At 52.2% G+C, this 20,022-nt stretch overlaps 1 protein-coding gene across 2 annotated transcripts in view; it reads left to right on the plus strand.

The window, feature by feature from the left end:
- Positions 1 to 14,822, plus strand: part of LOC129714622 (zinc finger protein GLI1-like) — a 58,448-nt gene extending 43,626 nt beyond the window's left edge. For both annotated transcript variants that reach the window (XM_055664314.1, XM_055664315.1), the window contains 9 exons: positions 735 to 942; positions 2,370 to 2,574; positions 3,986 to 4,093; positions 5,330 to 5,470; positions 6,624 to 6,773; positions 7,371 to 7,535; positions 8,564 to 8,809; positions 9,626 to 9,923; positions 12,066 to 14,822. In XM_055664314.1, coding sequence (XP_055520289.1) covers positions 735 to 942; positions 2,370 to 2,574; positions 3,986 to 4,093; positions 5,330 to 5,470; positions 6,624 to 6,773; positions 7,371 to 7,535; positions 8,564 to 8,809; positions 9,626 to 9,923; positions 12,066 to 14,236 — 3,692 coding nt within the window. In that variant the 3' untranslated portion in view covers positions 14,237 to 14,822. The remainder of the gene's footprint in view (positions 1 to 734; positions 943 to 2,369; positions 2,575 to 3,985; positions 4,094 to 5,329; positions 5,471 to 6,623; positions 6,774 to 7,370; positions 7,536 to 8,563; positions 8,810 to 9,625; positions 9,924 to 12,065) is intronic.
- The last annotated feature ends 5,200 nt before the right edge of the window (positions 14,823 to 20,022 follow it).

The following is a 20,022-nucleotide window of genomic DNA, read 5'->3' on the forward strand; positions in this document are numbered from 1 at the left end:
AGGTTAATTGGTCCTCTATAAATTGTCCGCAATGTGTCGGGAAAATGGGATAACATAGAACTAGTGTGAATGGGTGATCGATGGTTGGCGTGGCCTCGATGGGCCGAAGGGCCTGTTTCCATGCTGTACCTCCAAAACTAAACACGTCACGGTCATCTCACACCCCCTCCCCCACTGGTTCCTTGTCCCCAACCTCCACATTGTCTTTGAAAGACATTTGGACACTAATTTATGGATAGGAAAGGCTCAGAGGACTATGGCAAATGGGTCTAGCCCAGTATGCCGACTTGCTATGGTGCGTGGGTTTCCTCCGGGTGCTCCGGTTTCCTCCCACACTCCCAAAGACGTGTGGGTTTGTAGGTTAATTGCCCCTCTGTAAAATGTCCCTAGTGTGAATTCCCACACTGACCTTTCTGTCCGGGGCCTCCTCCACTGTCAGAGTGAAGCCCAGCGCTAATTGGAGGAACAGCACCTCATATTCCGCTTGGGCAGTGGTATGAACATTGACTTCTCTAACTTCAAGTAACCCTTGCACCCCCTCTCTCTCCATCCCCTCCCCCACCCTAGTCGTCCTGCCAGTTCCACTGTTCACATCCATACATCCCTTCATTATCACTGCTTCCACAGCCAACAACGGACCATTGTGGGCTCCACCCTTCCTAGGTCATCGGTGCCGGCTCTGATTTGTCCTGAACCTTTGTTGAGCTGCTCTGACTCTTTCCTTTGCGCCCCAGGTCTGGCGTCCAGATTCTCGACTCCGCGCGGTACCGCGAAGATGAACAAGAAGCGGGCCCTGTCGATCTCACCCCTGTCCGACACCAGCATCGACCTACAGACCATGATCCGTACCTCACCCAGCTCCCTGGTGGCCTTCATCAACAACTCGCACTGCCCCTCCAACACCAGCGGTTCCTACGGACACTTATCCATCACGGGCATCAGGTGAGGAGGGCGCCCTTTCAAACGGTCAGGGGTTACGGGGAGAAGGCAGGAGAATGGGCCTGAGAGGGAGAGAGATAGATCAGCCACGATTGAATGGGTTTGGACACCACGAGGCAGGAAACATGTTCCTGATGTTGGGGGAGTCCAGAACCAGGGGCCACACACACACACAGTTTAAGAATAAGGGGTCAGCCATTTAGAACGGAGACGAGGAAACACTTTTTCTCACAGAGAGTGGTGAGTCTGTGGAATTCTCTGCCTCAGAGGGCGGTGGAGGCCGGTTCTCTGGATACTTTCAAGAGAGAGCTAGATAGGGGTCTTAAAGATAGCGGAGTCAGGGGATATGGGGAAAAGGCAGGAACGGGGTACTGATTGGGGATGATCAGCCATGATCACATTGAATGGCGGTGCTGGCTCGAAGGGCCGAAAGGCCTCCACTCCTGCACCTATTGTCTATTGAATGGCAGAGTAGACCGAAAGGCCTCCTTCTGCTCCTATGACTTATGACCTTATAAACATCAACTTACAGCTACCCAACACATGGGGAAACGGATAGGACACTTTCACCAACAATACTTTTACATATTATATATAATATTGGGCGTCACGGTGGCGCAGCGGTAGAACTGCTGCCTCACAGCGCCAGAGACCGGGTTCGATCCTGACTATGGGTGCTGTCTGTATGGAGTTTGCACGTTCTCCCCGTGACCTGCGTGGGTTTTCTCCGGGTGCTCCGGTTTCCTCCCAAAAACGTGCAGTTTTGTAGATGAATTGGCTCATACCATTACCTTTTTGTGTGTTAGTTTAGTAATTCTCAGTGGCAATATCTAACCTGCTGTAGAAACAAGAAACTGCAGATGTTGGTTTACAAAAAAATAGGCACAGAGTGCTGGAGTAACTCAGCTCAGGCAGCATCTGTGGAGAACAGGCAGCCTCTCAGTGGGTCAGGACATGTGAACATGGATAGGTGACGTTTCACAGAGTGCTGGAGTAACTCAGTGGGTCAGGCAGCATCTGTGGAGAAACATGGATAGGTGAGCGTTTCACAGAGTGCTCAGGGGTCAGCAGCTGTGGAGAACATGGATAGGTGACGTTTCACAGAGTGCTGGAGTAACTCAGCGGGTCAGGCAGCATCTGTGGAGAACATCACGTTTCACAGAGTGGAGTAACTCAGCGGGTCAGGCAGCATCTGTGGAGAACATGGATAGGTGACGTTTCACAGAGTGCTGGAGTAACTCAGCGGGTCAGGCAGCATCTGTGGAGAACATGGATAGGTGACGTTTCGAGTCAAGACCCTTCTTCAGACTGAGAGTCAGGGGAGAGGGAAACGAGAGATATAGACAGTGATGTAGAGAGATATAGAACAATTGAATGAAAGATACGCCAAAAAGTCACGATGTTGTAACCTGCGTGATTTATGATTACAGCTCAGCGTGTGGATTTCCCCATTCTCCAGCGGCTCCCTCCAAGCACCAGCAGTTCCTCATTCAGCCCAAAGGGATGTCCGCCACGTTTGGCAACACGCAGCCTCTGACCCACCCCTCTCTGCCGTGTGGCCCCCGGCACCACCAGCCCTCCGTGGCATCACTCCTGCCGCTCTCACAGCCAGGCCGCATGCAGAAGCCCTTCCAGGTATCCGGGAGGGTCGGCTCAGTCGCGCCAGCAGTGAACACACCACCAGGGGGCGTGCATGGGATGGCGGGGCGAATAGAATGGGATTGGTGTCAATGGACAGCACGGACTCAGCGGGCTGAAGGGCCTGTTTCCATGCTTGACTCCATATTCATCCTGTTTCTGCGCTCAAGGTTTCTACAACTCTATAAAAGGTTTAGAGGGATACAAGTCAAATGCAGGTAACTGGGACGACTAGCTTAACTAGCATGAAGAGAGACACAAAATGCTGGGGTAACTCAGCGGGTCAGGCAGCATCTCTGGAGAGAAGCAATGGGTGACGTTTAGGGTCGAGACCCTTCTTCAGACTGAGAGTCTGGGGAGAGGGAGTTTAGAGATATGGAAGGGCAAGGTGTGAAAATGACAGATCAAAGCGGATGTTGCTTACAAGGGAATGTAGACTGGTTCATTGTTGGCTGAGGGGAAGGTGACAACGAGGCGTACAAACAGTAAAATTAATCAGGAGGACAGTGAAACTAGTACGAAGACTACGGTGGGGGAGGGGATGGAGAGGGAGGAAAAGCAAGGGTTACTTGACGTTAGAGAAGTCAATGTTCGTACCGCTGGGGTGTAAGCTGCCCGAGGGGAATATGAGGTGCTGTTCCTCCAATTTGCACTGGGCCTCACCCTGACAGTGGAGGAGGCCCAGGACAGAAAGGTCAGTGTGGGAATGGGAGGGGGAGTTAAAGTGTTTAGCAGTTGGGCCAAAGGGCCTGTTTCTATGATGTAGGTCTCTACGATTTTATAAAAGGTGTCAAAGGTCTTTTATTGTCACATGTACCAATTAAGGTACAGTGATATGCAAATTACCATGCAGACATATGAAAAAAAACAGCAACAAGACACACAACTACATAAAAGTTAACATAAACATCCACCACAGCGGATTCCCCACATTCCTCACTGTGATGGAAGGCAATAAAGTCTAATCTTCTTCCCTCATTTTTCTCCCGCGGTCTGGGCAGTCGAACCTTCCGTCGGGGCGGTCGAAACTCACGCGTCGGGGCGCTTGAAACTCCTGCGTCGGGGCACTCGAAACTCCTGCGTCGGGGCACTCGAAACTCCTGCGTCGGGGCACTCGAAACTCCTGCGTCGGGGCACTCGAAACTCCTGCGTCGGGGCACTCGAAACTCCTGCGTCGGGGCACTCGAAACTCCAGCTTTGGGGCGGTCGAATGTTTAGATGGATATGGGGGCAAATGGGATTACTATCTTAGGTAGACATCTTGGTTAGCATGGAGGAGTTGGGCCGAAGGGCCTGCTTCTGTGCTCTATGACTCTCCAACTCCATGTTATTGTGGCGGCTTCACGCCGTGACGTGACAAGCACTTGCTGTAGCTCTGTTCAAACCTTGCATTTCAACCCTCTGACAGATGAAAGCGGAGTCGTTGCTCAGCTGTACATTGGATCTGCTCAATGGGAAATGCTTGGAGGAGAGGTCTGAGGAAGATGTCTCCAGCCCGGCCTCTACAGGCACACAGGTACAACCCTTCCCTCCAGCCCTCTCCACGAAGGACGTCCGCATGCAATACTTCATCCAAGGGGACAGACTATGTATCAATGAGTGGCTTTGAGTATAAAACCAGTGTAGTTTATTGTTACGTGTACCGAGGTACAGTGAAAAGCTTTTTCCACGTGCTAACCAGTCAGCGGAAAGACAACACACGATTACAATCGATCCATTTAGTGTATAGCTACGTGATAAAGGGAATAACGTTTAGTGCAAGGTAAAGCCAGCAAAGTCCGATCAAGGATAGTCCGAGGGTCACCAATGAGGTAGATAGTAGTTCAGCACTGCTCTCTGGTTGTGGTAGGATGGTTCAGTTGCCTGATAACAGCCGGGATGAAACTGTCTCTGAATCTGGAGGTGTATGTGCGTTCGTTTTCACACTTCTGTACCTCTTGCCCGATGGGAGAGGGGAGAAGAGGGAGTGACAGGGGTGAGACTGGTCCTTGATGATGCTGCTGGCCTTGCCGAGGCAGCGTGAGGTGTAGATGGAGGCGATGGAAAGGAGGGAGGTTGGTTTGTGTGTGATGGTCTTGCCTGCGTCCACAATTCGCTGTGATTTTTTTAACGGTCCCGGATGGAGCTGTTCCCACATCGAGCTGTGATGCTTCCTGATAAAATACTTTCTGTGGTGTATCTGTAGAAGAATCTGTAAAAGTTAGGGAAGTCATTTTGCAGCTGAGTAAACCTTTGCTTCGGACATCCTGACCTCGGGTGCTGTCTGTACGGAGTTTGCACGTTCTCCCCGTGACCTGCGTGGGTTTTCTCCGGGTGCCCTGGTTTCCTCCCACACTCCAGCACATCAGCACCACCCTACACACAATAGGAACAATTGGCATTTCCACCAAGCCAGTTAACCTACAAACATAGAAATTAGGTGCAGGAGTAGGCCATTCGGCCCTTCGAGCCTGCACCGCCATTCAATATGATCATGGCTGATCATCCAACTCAGTATCCCGTACCTGCCTTCTCTCCATACCCGCTGATCCCCTTAGCCACAAGGGCCACATCTAACTCCCTGTACGTCTTTGCAGTGTGGGAGGAAACCGAAGATCTCAGAGATAACTCACGGGGAGAACGTGCAAACTCCGTACAGACAGCGCCAGTGGTCGGGATGGAAGCCGGTGTCTCTGGCGGCGTGAGGCGGCAACTCTACCGCTGCGCCACCGTGCTGGCCCGCGTTCCTGTGTGATACTCTGATTCATTGCAGGACCACCTGCTGGGAATGATGGACGGAAGGGGAGATGGAGATAAGGAGGATGGTAAACAGGAGACGGAGAGCATCTACGAGACCAACTGCCACTGGGAGGGATGCAGTAAAGAGTTCGATACTCAGGACCAGCTTGTGCACGTGAGTAGCCATTAGCCTTTGTGACAAGCCAGACTGCGGCAAACTTCAAATCATCTCTTTTGGACTTCCGTGTGTGGGAAGGAACTGCAGATGTTGGTTTACACCAAAGATAGACACTAAGTGCCGGAGTAACTCAGCGGGTCAGGCAGCATCTCTGGAGAGAAGGAATGGGTGACGTTTCGGGTCTCAGAGGGCGGTGGAGGCCGGTTCTCTGGATACTTTCAAGAGAGAGCTAGATAGGGGTCTTGAAGATAGCGGAGTCAAGGGATATGGGGAGAAGGCAGGAACAGGGTACTGATTGGGGATGATCAGCCATGATCACATTGAATGGCAGTGCTGGCTCGAAGGGCCGAATGGCCTACTCCTGCACCTATTGTCTATTGGGTCGAGACCCTTCTTCAGACTCCTTCAGTCACCATCACCAGAGGTAGTGCAGTGGTTCAAGATGGCGTCCCGACCCCCCGACCACCAGAACCACCTTCTCAGGAGGCCATTAGGGGTGGGCAATAAATGCTGGTCTCACCTGTGAAATTTAAAAAAAAATAATGAGTCAGCTCTTTGAAGCAGAAGTGGCTTTAACTCGGTGACCAAGCGTGTGTGACCTCTGATTAAGGACATAGAGGGAGTACAGAGAAGGTTCACCAGACTGATTCCTGGGATGTCAGGACTTTCATATGAAGAAAGACTGGATAGACTCGGCTTGTACTCGCTAGAATTTAGGAGATTGAGGGGGGAATCTTATAGAAACGTACAAAATTCTTAAGGGGTTGGACAGGCTAGATGCAGGAAGATTGTTCCCGATGTTGGGGAAGTCCAGGACAAGGGGTCACACAGTTTAAGGATAAGGGGGAAATCTTTTAGGACCGAGATGAGGAAAACATTTTTTTTCACACAGAGAGTGGTGAATCTGTGGAATTCTCTGCCACAGATGGTAGTTGAGGCCACAGTTCATTGGCTATATTTAAGAGGGAGTTAGATGTGGCCCTTGTGGCTAAGGGGATCAGGGGGTATGGAGAGAAGGCAGGTACAGGATACTGAGTTGGATGATCAGCCATGATCATATTAAATGGCGGTGCAGGCTCGAAGGGCCGAATGGCCTCTACTCCTGCACCTATTGTCTATGTTTCTAAGACCTCCTCTCCGTACCTTGCAGCACATTAATAACGAGCACATTCACGGCGAGAAGAAGGAGTTTGTCTGCCACTGGCAGGAGTGTTCGAGAGAGCAGAGACCGTTCAAGGCCCAGTACATGTTGGTGGTCCACATGAGGCGACACACAGGCGAGAAGCCACATAAATGTACAGTGAGTGCCTGCTGATAATTCATCCCAATGTTTGATTACAAGCTGACATGTATATTGTTGACCTGTACACTAATACGTGTGTGTGTGTGTGTATGTGTGTGTGTGTATGTTTGTGTGTGTGTATGTGCTTGTGTGTGTGTGTGTGCTTGTGTGTGTATGTGTATGTATGTTTGTGTGTGTGTATGTGCTTGTGTGTGTGTGTATGTATGTTTGTGTGTGTATGTGCTTGTGTGTGTGTGTGCTTGTGTGTGTATGTGCTTGTGTGTGTATGTGCTTTGTGTGTGTTTGTGTGTGTTTGTGTGTGTATGTGCTTGTGTGTGTGTATGTGCTTGTGTGTATGTGCTTGTGTGTGTGTGTATGTTTGTGTGTGTGTGTGTGTGTGCTTGTGTGTGTGTTTGTGTATGTGCTTGTGTGTGTGTACATGTGCCTGTGTGTACGTGCGTGTGTTCATGTGTATGTACGTGTCTTTGCATGTGTACATGTGTGCGTATGTGTGTGCATTTGTGTGTCTGTGCCCTATTATGTGCGTACATGCGTGTGCATGTCTGCGTGTCTGCACGTGTGTGTGTGTGTGTGTGTGTGCGCGTGTGTTTCCAGTTTGAAGGTTGCAACAAGGCCTACTCCCGGCTGGAGAACCTGAAGACCCACCTGCGCTCCCACACTGGGGAGAAACCCTACATGTGTGAGCACGAGGGCTGCAACAAAGCTTTCTCCAACGCCTCCGATCGAGCCAAGCACCAGAACAGGACTCATTCCAACGAGGTAAGCAATCGCACTCCGCTAACGCCCGCAGCCCTGTGAATGCCGTCATGTACTTCACTCAGGCTGTACGTGAGTGGCAAAGGTAGGTTTATTGTCACGTGTACCGAGGTACAGTGAAAAGCTTCTGTTGCGTGCTAACCAGTCAGCGGAAAGACAATACACGATTACAATCGAGCCGTCCACGGTGTACAGATACATGATAAGGGAATAACGTTTAGTGCAAGGTAAAGCCAGCAGAGTCCGATCAAAGATAGTCCGAGGGTCTCCAATGAGGTAGATAGTAGTTCAGCACTGCTCTCTGGTTGTGGTAGGATGGTTCAGTTGCCTGATAACAGCTGGGAAGAAACTGTCCCTGAATCTGGAGGTGTGTGTGTGTGCGTTCGTTTTCACACTTCTGTACCTCTTGCCCGATGGGAGAGGGGAGAAGAGGGAGTGACCGGGGTGAGACTGGTCCTTGATGATGCTGCTGGCCTTGCCGAGGCAGCGTGAGGTGTAGATGGTACAAGTGCATTCTGACACAGATAGTGGAAGGGACTAATGCATGTCAGCCCTGCTCTCCTGATCTTTGGTTACCCGGTATGGAGGGGGGGGGGGGGGGGGATGGTTGTTCGGTGGGGAGGGGTCTCCTGGGCCTAGCCAAGAAGGCCATCCGCGGGTCCAGGCAGCGGGCAGTCGAGGTGGTCTGATGGTCAGAGTTTGTAAACTGCATAGACAGCAGTTTTGATTAACGCTGTACTTTGTAACGGCGATATACAGATTGTTCAGCATAAAGAAGTGAATGAGAAGTCATGGCCTGTAAGAGGGTGGGGACAGAGTCAATTCCCTTCAGAAGCAGAAGGTAGACACACAATGCTGGAGTAACTCAGCAGGTCAGGCAGCATCTCTGGAGAGAAGGAATGGGTGACGTTTCGGGTCGAATGGCCTGTTTCCGCGCTGTATCTCTAAACTAAACTGAACTAATCTGTCCCCCCCACTCTCACCTTTCTCCGTCGATCTGGTTGTAACCACATTGTCCGTGCGTTCGACAGAAGCCATACGTGTGCAAGATCCCGTGTTGCACCAAGCGCTACACGGACCCCAGCTCGCTGAGGAAGCACGTGAAGACCGTGCACGGTCCAGAGGCTCACGTGACCAAGAAGCAGCGCGGAGACGTTGGCATCAGGCCGCTGGCGGCACAGGACGGAGAGACCCCGTACGACGAAGCTCACGGTATTGGCGCCGGGAAGATGGAGGACTTCCTGCAGGGGCGCCTAATGGTGGCCGACACGATCATGGCAAGCATACGCTCCACACACGCCAGACCCTACACCTCCCTACGCCTCCTGGTCACCTCTTCATCACACTACACTAGCACAGGTTCAGTTTAGTTTAGAGATACAGCGCGGAAACAGGCCCTTCGGCCCACCGGATCCGCGCCGACCATCGATCCCCGCACACCAATACTATCCCACACACATACTAGGGACAATTTAGTTTCACCAAGCCCCGTACATTCTGGTAAACTTCCTCTGCCCCCTCTCCAAAGCCTCCACATCCTTCCTGTAATGGGGAGACCAGAATTGCACGCAACACTCCAAATATCCTTATATATGTCCTCTTCACCCATCGGGTGGCGCAGCGGTAGAGCGCCAGAGACCCGGGTTCCATCCTGACTACGGGTGATGTCTGTACGGAGTTTGCACGTTCTTCCCGTGATCTGCGTGGGTTTTCTCCGGGTGCTCCGGTTTCCTCCCACACTCCAAAGACGTACAGGTTTGTCGTTTAATTGGCTTCGGTAAAATTGTAAATTGTCCCTAATGTTTGTAGGATAGTGTTAGTGTGCGGGGATCGCTGGTCGGGCCGAAGGGCCTGTTTCCACGGTGTATCTCTAAACTAAACTGAACTAAATAAGATCACCCCTCATCCTCCTGCGCTGTGAATACCGTCCTATCCTGCTCCACCGCTCCCTATAGGGATGGCAACATCCTTGTAAATCCTCTCTGCTCCCTTTAGCTCAGTCCCTCAGGTCCTGGCAACATCCTCGTACATTATCTCGGTCCCTATGGCTGGGGCCCTCGGGTCGGGGTAACGGTGTGATCTTTCTATTGCAGAAGCCCCAGGCCAGCCCTGGCGATCGCTCATCGAGCAGCAGCGAGAGGTCGTTTCAGGGCAGCGCCAACAACAACGACAGCGGAGTGGAGATGAACGCCAACGGCGGGGGCAGCTTCGAAGACCTGACCAGCATCGAAGACGCGCCGTGCGCCGATTCCACGGTGGCCCCCTCGGCAGAGGCCAGGCTGCGGCGCAATGCCACGGCGCTGCAGCGGCTGGCCGAGCTGAAGATCGGGAGGCTCAAGCAGATGCGCAAGCCCACGCCGCCATTGCGGGGAGCGAACATACAGGGCAGCGGTGAGCAGTCCTACCCTGGGCGGGCGGGCGGGAGGGCCGCGGAAACCTTGGAGATCTTCCCCGATCCCCGCGGAGGGGGATCAGGACCGCCTTTCATCCCTCCGTCGCCCGGCTTTGCACAAATGGTCACGTCACCAGAGATAGCAGCGGCCAAACTAACTCAAACATCAACTTGTTTTTACCCCAAGTCTTTATTCACCTCCAACAACTAACAAGTTCACACCTTGCCCTTCCTTATCTCTAGCTTCCCTCACCCCTGACTCTCAATCTGAAGAAAGGTCTCGACCCAAAATTCCGTCACCCATTCCCTTCTCTCCAGAGATGCTGCCTGTCCCGCTGAGTTACTCCAGCACTTTGTGTCTATCTTTGGTGTAAACCAGCATCTGCAGTTCCTTCCTCCACAACCACAAGAGCAAGGAGCAGAGGTATCTAAATCTCCAGGGAACAGCTTTTCGGGTACAGCAGGAATTTGGAGAAGGTTTGTTTAGTTTAGTTTAGAGACCCAGCGTGGAGACAGGCCATTCAGCCCATCGAGTTCTTGCTGACCACTGATCACCTCTTCTAATCTACGCACACTAGGAACAATTTACAGAAGCCAATTATAACCTAAAAACCCAAGGTCTTTGGAGTGTGGGAGGAAACCAGAGCTCCCAGAGAAAACCCACAAGGTCACGGGGAGAACGTGCAAACTCCGCACAGACAGCACCCGTAGTCAGGGTCGAACTCGGGTCTCTGGCGCTGTGAGGCAGCAACTCTACCCGCTGCACCACCGTGCCATCAAGATCTGAAGATGTTTCTTCCCCACCCCAAACCTCAACTGAAATCTGGAAAGCACTAAGACATTCACAAAGTACCCAGATGAGTACTAAAGCAGGGAAGACGAGGGACCTTGCTGGTAAATGGGATTAATTTAGATGGATATTTGTGGGTCAACAAGGGTATGGTGGGTCGAAGGGCCTCTTTATGAGGTCCAATTCCCTTCAGCCATGTAGAACACAGAGCAGTAGAGCACAGGAACAGGCCATTCAGCCCGCAATGTGCTGTTAAACCAATCTCCTCTTATGGATCCTACATGATCCATATCCATGTGTCGATCAAAAAGCCTCTTAACCCTCACTATTGTAGCTGCCTCCTCCACCACTGCTGGCAGCATGTTTTAGGCACCTCTGTTAGAAACATAGAAACATAGACAATAGGTGCAGGAGTAGAGGCCATTCGGCCCTTCGAACCTGCACTGCCATTCAATATGATCATGGCTGATCATCCAACTCAGTATCCCATCCCTGCCTTCTCTCCATACCCCCTGATCTCTTTGGCCACAAGGGCCACATCTAACTCCCTCTTAAATATAGCCAATGAACTGTGTGGCCTCAGCTACCTTCTGTGGCAGAGAATTCCACAGATTCACCACTCTCTGTGTGTGAAAAATGTTTTCCTCATCTCGGTCCTAAAAGATTTCCCCCTTATCCTTAAACTGTGACCTCTTGTTCTGGACTTCGCCAACATCGGGAACAATCTTCCTGCATCTAGCCTGTCCAACCCCTTAAGAATTTTGTACGTTTCTATAAGATCACCCCTCAATCTTCTAAATTCTAGCGAGTACAAGCCGAGTCTATCCAGTCTTTCTTCATATGAAAGTCCTGTCATCCCAGGAATCAGTCTGGTGAACCTTCTCTGTACTCCCTCTATGGCAAGAATGTCTTTCCTCAAATTTGGAAACCAAAACTGTACACAATACTCCAGGTGTGGTCTCACCAAGACCCTGTACAACTGCAGTAGAACCTCCCTGCTCCTATACTCAAATCCTCTATGGCAATAATGTCCTTCCTCAGATTAGGAGACCAAAACTGTACGCAATACTCCAGGTGTGGTCTCACCAAGACCCTGTACAACTGCAGTAGAACCTCCCTGCTCCTATACTCAAATCTGTGTAGAAAAAAACTTGCCCCGTCCATCTCCTTTGCCCCTCTCACCTCATAGCTGTGCCCTCTGGTATTTCCGTCCTGGGGGCAATAAAAATAGGAGTAGAATTAGGCTATTCGGCCCATCAAGTGACAGTCGATTATGGCTGATGTAAAGGTTCTGACTGTCTACCCTGTCTCTGCCAGAAGATCTGATGCTGGAACTGTTCTTCCTCCACAGCTCTGCCCGGCGAGGTGCCCATGTGCGGATCAGCGGCTCCACCGTGCCACCGACTGGCGGAAGCGGCGGGCAAGGATCGCGGGGCGAGGGTGCCGCTGCCGGAGCGGCGGGACAGCGGCGCCAGCACGGTCAGCTCGGCCTACACCGTCAGCCGCCGCTCGTCGGCCATTTCCCCGTACCTGTCCAGCCGCCGCTCCAGTGAGGTGTCCCTGGCGGGCGGCCTCGGCAACTGCAGCGGCGAACGGCCGCACGACCCCGGCTCTCCGGACGCCGCGCCGCCGGGGCTGCCGTTCCTCTCTCCCGCCCAGCAGTACCGCCTGAGGGCCAAGTACGCCGCCGCCACCGGCGGGCCGCCGCCCACCCCCTTGCCCGCGGGGGGCGCCCTCTCCCCCTTCCACGGCGGAGTCTACCGCCCCGGCGGGCACGGCTTCCCGCAGTGCCGAGGCGGCGAGAGCGGCTACGAGCCCAGGCCGCACTACGGGCCGGGGTTGAGCGTGAGGCGGGCGAGTGAGCCGGTGCGGCCGGCCGCCGATTCGCAGTCGATGCCCAAGGTGCAGCGCTTCAACAGCCTCAGTAACGTGGGCCCCACCGCCATCGCCATCGCCACCGCCTCAGCACCGGGCAGCTGCCGCCTGGCGCACCCTGCCGCCTCCGACACCAACTCCCACCCCCACCTCTACTCCCCACGGCCGCCCAGCATCACTGAGAACACCATGATGGAGGTGGGACACATGGCGCACTACCAACACTGCCAAGGCCCCATTATGCCTCCCTTAAACGACCAGCTCTGCAGCACACAGTCGGCACAGCTCCACAGCCCAGGGCGATTGCACCATCCGAGTCTCTATGCCAACACGGGGAACAGGCAGGTTGGCATTGCCCATCAGGCCATGGCAGACGGCAGCGTCTCTCAGCAGCACTACATTGTGGACCAGACTCAGATGAGAGAGTGCAATGCACAGTTCCAGACCCAGCGACAGGGCTGTCCTCATGAGAACCACATGCCCGTCCAGTGGAGTGAAGTCAGTCCGGGCAGCATGGATATCGCTGCCATTCAGATGCCCGCCCAGCGTGGCATTGAGCCAAGCCCAGCCCATCCCAGCCAGTGCCTTAAGCAGGTCAACCACAGGTCACCTTCGTCCCCGCACTCCATGCCCTACATCCAACACAACATGAACGTGACCCCCAGCCCCCTGTGCCAGCAGAGCACGTTCGGTACCGGGCAGCGGGCACAGCCTGGGCACCAGCAGCAGGTGAAGCCCGAGCACCAGTTCCACCAGCCTGTGCCAATGCTAAACCCCTGCCAAAACACCAAGCAGCAGGCAATGGGAAGCGGGCAAGACTTCATCCTGCCCAAGGCCGCGATGCCCGCTGCGGCAGAGTGCGTGAGGCGCGACTGCTGCCAGCCAGCGGGCACGCTGTGCTCGCCGCTGCGGGAGGGCAGGTGGGGCGGCGGTGCCCGCACGCCCATGATGCAGGTGAAGGAGATGATGGTGCGGAACTACGTGCAGTCGCAGCAGGCCCTCATGTGGGGCGAGGCCCCGCGCAGCCCCCCTCCGCACAGCCCGCGGGCACAGTGCCAGCCCTACGCGGGCTACGCCGACTGCCAGGGTCACGGGATGGCGCCGCACCCTCCCCCGGCCCAAAAGCTGCCACGGAGGCAAACAGCCGAGAGGGAATTCCTGCCGCACGTCAGCCCCGTCCACAAGCCGGCAGCGCCCATCGATCTCCCCCCCATACACTGCCCGCTGGAGGCACCGCAAGATGCTTCGCTGCTTTACTCCAGCCCCATGCAGATCCAGCAGGCAAGGCCGCACTTAAGGAAGATGGCGGCCAACTCGATGCATCTGCATTCATCGCAAGGCAGCTGCGCTCTCCAGCAGCAGCAGGAGCAGCAGGAGATGATGCTGGACTTGGACCCCATGAAGCTCGCCTCGCCCCTCTACATGGAGTCACTGGGCCTCGAGCATTCGATCGACTTTGCGGCGATCGTGAACGAGCCGTGCGACGGGCCCCTCAGTCCCGGCACCGTCCCAGCGTCCCCGTGCCTGGCCACCCCCTGCAGGGCGAGCGGGCTGCAGGCGGGGATGTCCAACATGGCCATCAGCGACATGAGCTCAGTGCTCACCACCCTGGCAGGGCAGAGCAGGTTTGCCAATGCCATGCCGTGACGGCATGGCATTGGCAAACCTGCTCTGCCCTGATGGTGCCGCGGCCTGGCGCGATGATGGGCATCGCAGCATTGGTGCCGACAGATCAACCTCGCCCCGACTTGGCACGAAGCCGTTGAAAGTGGGGCTGGCGTCTGCAACTGGTGAGGTTGGACCTGCTGAAACGCACACATCATTTTGAGCGGATGCCAGTTTGCCCCACCTGAACCTGGTCCAAAGTAGCTGGATCCCGAGCACACCACGGACACACCGAGTCAGGCAACGCACAAGTCGATTGTCACGTGTACCGAGGTACAGCGAAAAGCTTTTGTGGCGTGCTAACCAGTCAGCAGAAAGACAATACACGATTACAATCGGGCCGTTTACAGTGTACAGATACATGATAAGGGAATAACGTTTAGTGCAAGGTAAAGCCAGCAAAGTCCGATCAAGGATAGTCCGGAGGCTTGGACAAAGTTCCTTTTCATCTGTTTAGGAAGGAACTGCAGATGCCAGTTTAGACAATAGACAATAGGTGCAGGAGTAGGCCATTCGGCCCTTCGAACCAGCACCGCCATTCAATGTGATCATGGCTGATCATCCCCGATCATTAGCATCTCTGGAGAGAAGGAATGGATGACGTTTCAGGTCGAGAAGACGGGTCCCAACTCGAAACGTCACCCATTCCTTCTCTCCAGAGATGCTGCCGGTCCCGCTGAGATACTCCAGCTTTTTGTGTCTCTTATCGTTTTTTATTTTGTGTTCTTTTAAAAACATTTTTCACTGCCGTGATGAGATTCGCCAGGAGGAATTCAAAGGGATGGTGAGAGTACGGCATTAGCCACGCTGATGGCCATGTTGGACATTCCTGCTATCATTCCCCGAGACCCAACAAGAGTCCAGTGTATTTTATTGCCATATGTCCCAGATAGAACAATGAAATTCCTACAACGAGTGGAAGTCCGCAACCATGTGTTCAGGAGTTACCAACGCTCCTCCAACTATGTACAAAGGTTCAGTTCAGTCCTCACCAGTTCTGAACCCCAGTAGTTTCATAGAGTGATACAGTGTGGAAACAGGCCCTTCGGCCCAACTTGCCCAACATGTCCCATCTACACTAGTCCCACCTGACCATGTTTGGTCCATATCCCTCCAAACCCATCCTATCCATGTACCGATCTGTTTCTTAAACGTTGGGATAGTCCCTGCCTCAACTACCTCCTCTGGCAGCTCGTTCCATACACCTACCACCCTCTGTGGGGAAGATGTTACCCCTCAGGTTCCTATTAAATCTTTTTAACTTCACATTAAACCTGGTCCTCGATTCCCCTACTCTGGGCAGGAGACTCTGTGCGTCTACCCGATCTATTCCTCTCATGATTTTATACACCTCTATAAGATCACCCCTCATCCTCCTGCACTCAGTTGTACTGCACTGGACCTGCCACACCAGTGCTTCACCTCAGTACCATGACAAGTATCTCCTGCCGCTGTAGTGTCGAGTGTGCTGAACAGTTGGGTCTCACTGATATCTCACCAGTACAGAGCTCGGCGTTGCTGAAATTGTTCTGACATCTCCCAAACATGATCTGCGTTTGAGAATGAGATGAAGTCTGGCCGTTGCCAGAACCACGTGAGGTGCCCACATCTCTGGAGGCCGTTTCCACTTTTGGAAAAATGACAAACACCTGTGGGAAGGAGACCTTCCCTCCTTTAGGTGCAGCCATATTTGCAACCTGCTTTTTAATAACAAGATTTAATAACCAACAGTAGGTTTAAGCGGGAGTGTTGACTCTTCTTACACTTAGAGGGCAAATTGCCTGATTGGTCTTGGCAGAGAGCAGGAAAGTGGAAGTTGCAACAGAGTTAAGAGACAGCGACAAATAATATTTTGTACGTCAAAGGAAAATTCTCGGTGCAGAATTCGCCGCGATATGTCATAGAAAAATTACTTTTTTACAGTATTTTTGAGTCTAAAGCAAATGCTTAATCCCCATTACATCTTGAGTTCCCTCCAATTCATCCTGTAAATAATGAAACAGAAAGGACCGCTTTGTACATGGTCAGTTCATTATTTTGGTTCTTATCAACTTGATAGTTCATTGACAATGATACCGGATATTTTTGTACATTTTCAAATAAACCTGTTCAACAACTTGTGGCATGTGTGTTGCCCTCTGTCCTCGACGACCATTGTGAAACGTGAAACAACATCGATAACACAGCCAGTGGCTAGCCCTCCTTGCTGGTGGTCTAACACAGCCTATCACGGGGAACTGCACTGTCAATACTTCCTCTGCTTTTGACATTACTGTTCTTATCTGCAAGTGGAATTGGTATTAAGGAAGGTGAATACCAATTATTTCGATTGGGCAAGAATACAAAACCAGGGATGTAATGCTGAGGCTCTATAAGGCGCTGGTCAGGCCGTGTTTGGAGTCTTGTGCCCAGTTTTGGGCCCCATGAGGAAGGATGTGCCGACTCTGGAGAGGGTCTAGGGGAGGTTTACGAGAATGATCCCAGCAATGAGTGGGTTAACATATGATGAGCGTTTGACGGCACTGGGCCTGTACTCGCTGGAGTTTAGAAGAATGAGGTGAGGGGGACCTCATTGAAACATACCGAAAGGCCCGATAGAGTGAATGTGGAGAGGATGTTTCCACTAGTGGGAGAGTCTCGGACCAGAGGCCACAGCCTCAGAATTAAAGGATGTGCTTTTAGAGAGGAGATGAGGAGGAATCTTCCTCATCTCCCAGTTGTACAGGGTCTTGGTGAGACCACACCTGGAGTATTGCGTACAGTTTTGGTCTCCAAATCTGAGGAAGGACATTATTGCCATAGAGGGAGTGCAGAGACGGTTCACCAGACTGATTCCTGGGATGTCAGGACTGTCTTATGAAGAAAGACTGGATAGACTTGGTTTATACTCTGTAGAATTTAGGAGATTGAGAGGGGATCTTATAGAAACTTACAAAATTCTTAAGGGGTTGGACAGGCTAGATGCAGGAAGATTGTTCCCGATGTTAGGGAAGTCCGGGACAAGGGGTCACAGCTTAAGGATAAGGGGGAAATCCTTTAAAACCGAGATGAGAAGAACTTTTTTCACACAGAGTGGTGAAGCTCTGGAACTCTCTGCCACAGAGGGTAGTTGAGGCCAGTTCATTGGCTATATTTAAGAGGGAGTTAGATGTGGCCCTTGTGGCTAAGGGGATTAGGGGGTATGGAGAGAAGGCAGGTACGGGATACTGAGTTGGATGATCAGCCATGATCATATTGAATGGCGGTGCAGGCTCGAAGGGCCGAATGGCCTAATCCTGCACCTAATTTCTATGTTTCTATGAATTTCTTTAGCCAGAGGGTGGTGAATCTGTGGAATTGATTGCCACAGAAGGCCATGGAGGCCAAGTCAATTAAAGTGGAGATTGATAGGTTCCTGATTAGTACGGGTGAAAAAGGTTTATGGGGAGAAGGCGGGAGAATGGTCTTGAGAGGGAAAGATAGATCAGCCACGATTGAGTGGCGGAGTAGACTCAATGGGCCGAATGGCCTAAACCTGCTCCAACAACTTATGAACATAAACCTGCTCCAACAACCCTACACATTCTCCATAAGTCTTTGATGTGTCCAACCCAAGCATTCAATACACCATTTTCCATTTCAACTTCTCCGATCTGAACAATGCAGAACGATGGAGCACCCTATTGCATATGTGCAAATAAAGAACTGCAGATGCTGGTTTACACCAAAGGTAGACACAAAATGCTGGGCTACCTCAGCGGGCCAGGCAACATCTCTGGGGAAAATGGATAGGTGACGACTGACTCAGGGTGGGACCCTTTTTCAGACTGTCAAGAGTGCAAAGAAGATTTACGATGATGTTGCCGTGACCTGAGGGCCTGAGCTGTAGGGAGAGGTTGAGCAGGCTGGGACTTACAGTGGTGTACAAAATGATGAGAGGAATAGATCGGGTAGACACAGCTGGGAAGACACTGACCCTGAATCTGGTCCTGTGCGTTCATAACACTTCTGTATCTCTTACCTGATGGGAGAAGGGAGAAGAGGGAGTGATCAGGGAGAAACTTGAAGGGAGAGATTTTTGACTTTTGCCCAGAGTCAGGAACCAGAGGACATAGGTTTAAGGTGAAGGCTGATTGAATAGGAACCTGAGGGGTGACTTCTTCACACAAAGGGTGGTGCGAGTATGGAGATAGTTGAGGCAGGGACCCGAGCAATACTTGAGAAACAGTTAGTCAGGTACATGGACAGGGCAGGTTTAGAGGGATATGGAACCAACGCGGGCATGTGGTGCTGGTGCAGATGGGACATGTTGGTTGATGTGGGCAAGTTGGGCCAAAGGGCCTGTATCCACGCTGTATCACTCTATGACTCCAGAGATGCTGCCTGGGCCATTTGGTCATCCCAGCAGTTTGTGTCTATCTTAGTGGAAGAAAGAGTAATGGTCTAAGGAGGAACTGCAGATGCTGGAAAATCAAAGGTACACAAAAATGCTGGAGAAACTCAGCGGGTGCAGCAGCATCTATGGAGCGAAGGAAATAGGCAACGTTTCGGGCCAAAATGCCCGAAATGCCAAAATTCGGGTCTTATAGAAACTTACAAAATTCTTAAGGGGTTGGACAGGCTAGATGCAGGAAGATTGTTCCCGATGTTGGGGAAGTCCAGGACAAGGGGTCGCAGCTTAAGGATAAGGGGGAAATCCTTTAAAACCGAGATGAGGAGAACTTTTTTCACACAGAGAGTGGTGAATCTCTGGAACTCTGTGCCACAGAGGGTAGTTGAGGCCACAGTTCATTGGCTATATTTAAGAGGGAGTTCGATGTGGCCCTTGTGGCTAAGGGGATCAGAGGGTATGGAGAGAAGGCAGGGACGGGATACTGAGTTGGATGATCAGCCATGATCATATTGAATGGCGGTGCAGGCTCGAAGGGCCGTATGGCCTACTCCTGCACCTAATTTCTATGTTGCCTATTTCCTTCGCTCCATAGATGCTGCTGCACCCGCTGAGTTTCTCCAGCATTTTTGTCTACCTAAAGAGTAATGGTCAGTGGGTAGAACCTGCTCGAGGGGCTGAATGGCCTGCTACCGCTTCCACTTCTCATGGGCTGTGATGAAGGGTCAGGGTGGCCAGGAGGAAGATTCCTCAGGCATCGGCAACTCCCAGGCTGATCGTTCACCGGTGGCTTCCTTGGAGAGTGAAGATGGTTTGGCTATTCAACTGTGGAGGCCTGTCCCAGCCTGCAGTGTCTTGTATGTGGAGGACAATGAGAATCCTCGCTGTCATCGGCAAGGCAGGGATTAGAAATTAAAAAAAAACTATCTTTGAACTGCCACAAGAGGGCAGCAAGAGACCACAATATATCTTCACATCAGAGTCAGGCTATCTGCCCCCCAGGTAGACAAAAATGTTGGAGAAACTCAGCGGGTGCAGCAGCATCTATGGAGCGAAGGAAATAGGCAACGTTTCGTCCTGAGATAGAGACAGAGTGGTATAACTTGCCTTCAACTCAGGAAGAAGATCTGATAGACAAAAATGCTGGAGAAACTCAGCGGGTGCAGCAGCATCTATGGAGCGAAGGAAATAGGCAACGTTTCGTCCCGAAACGTTGCCTATTTCCTTCGCTCCACAGATGCTGCTGCACCCGCTGAGTTTCTCCAGCATTTTTGTGTACCTTCGATTTTCCAGCATCTGCAGTTCCTTCTTCAACACTATCTGCCCCCCAGGTCCAGTTTAGCTCACGAAATGTGCAGGAAGGAACCGCAGATGCTGGTTTACATTGTAGACACAAAAC

Source organism: Leucoraja erinacea, chromosome 40 (genome assembly GCF_028641065.1).
Source record: "Leucoraja erinacea ecotype New England chromosome 40, Leri_hhj_1, whole genome shotgun sequence".
Lineage (NCBI taxonomy): Eukaryota > Metazoa > Chordata > Chondrichthyes > Rajiformes > Rajidae > Leucoraja > Leucoraja erinaceus.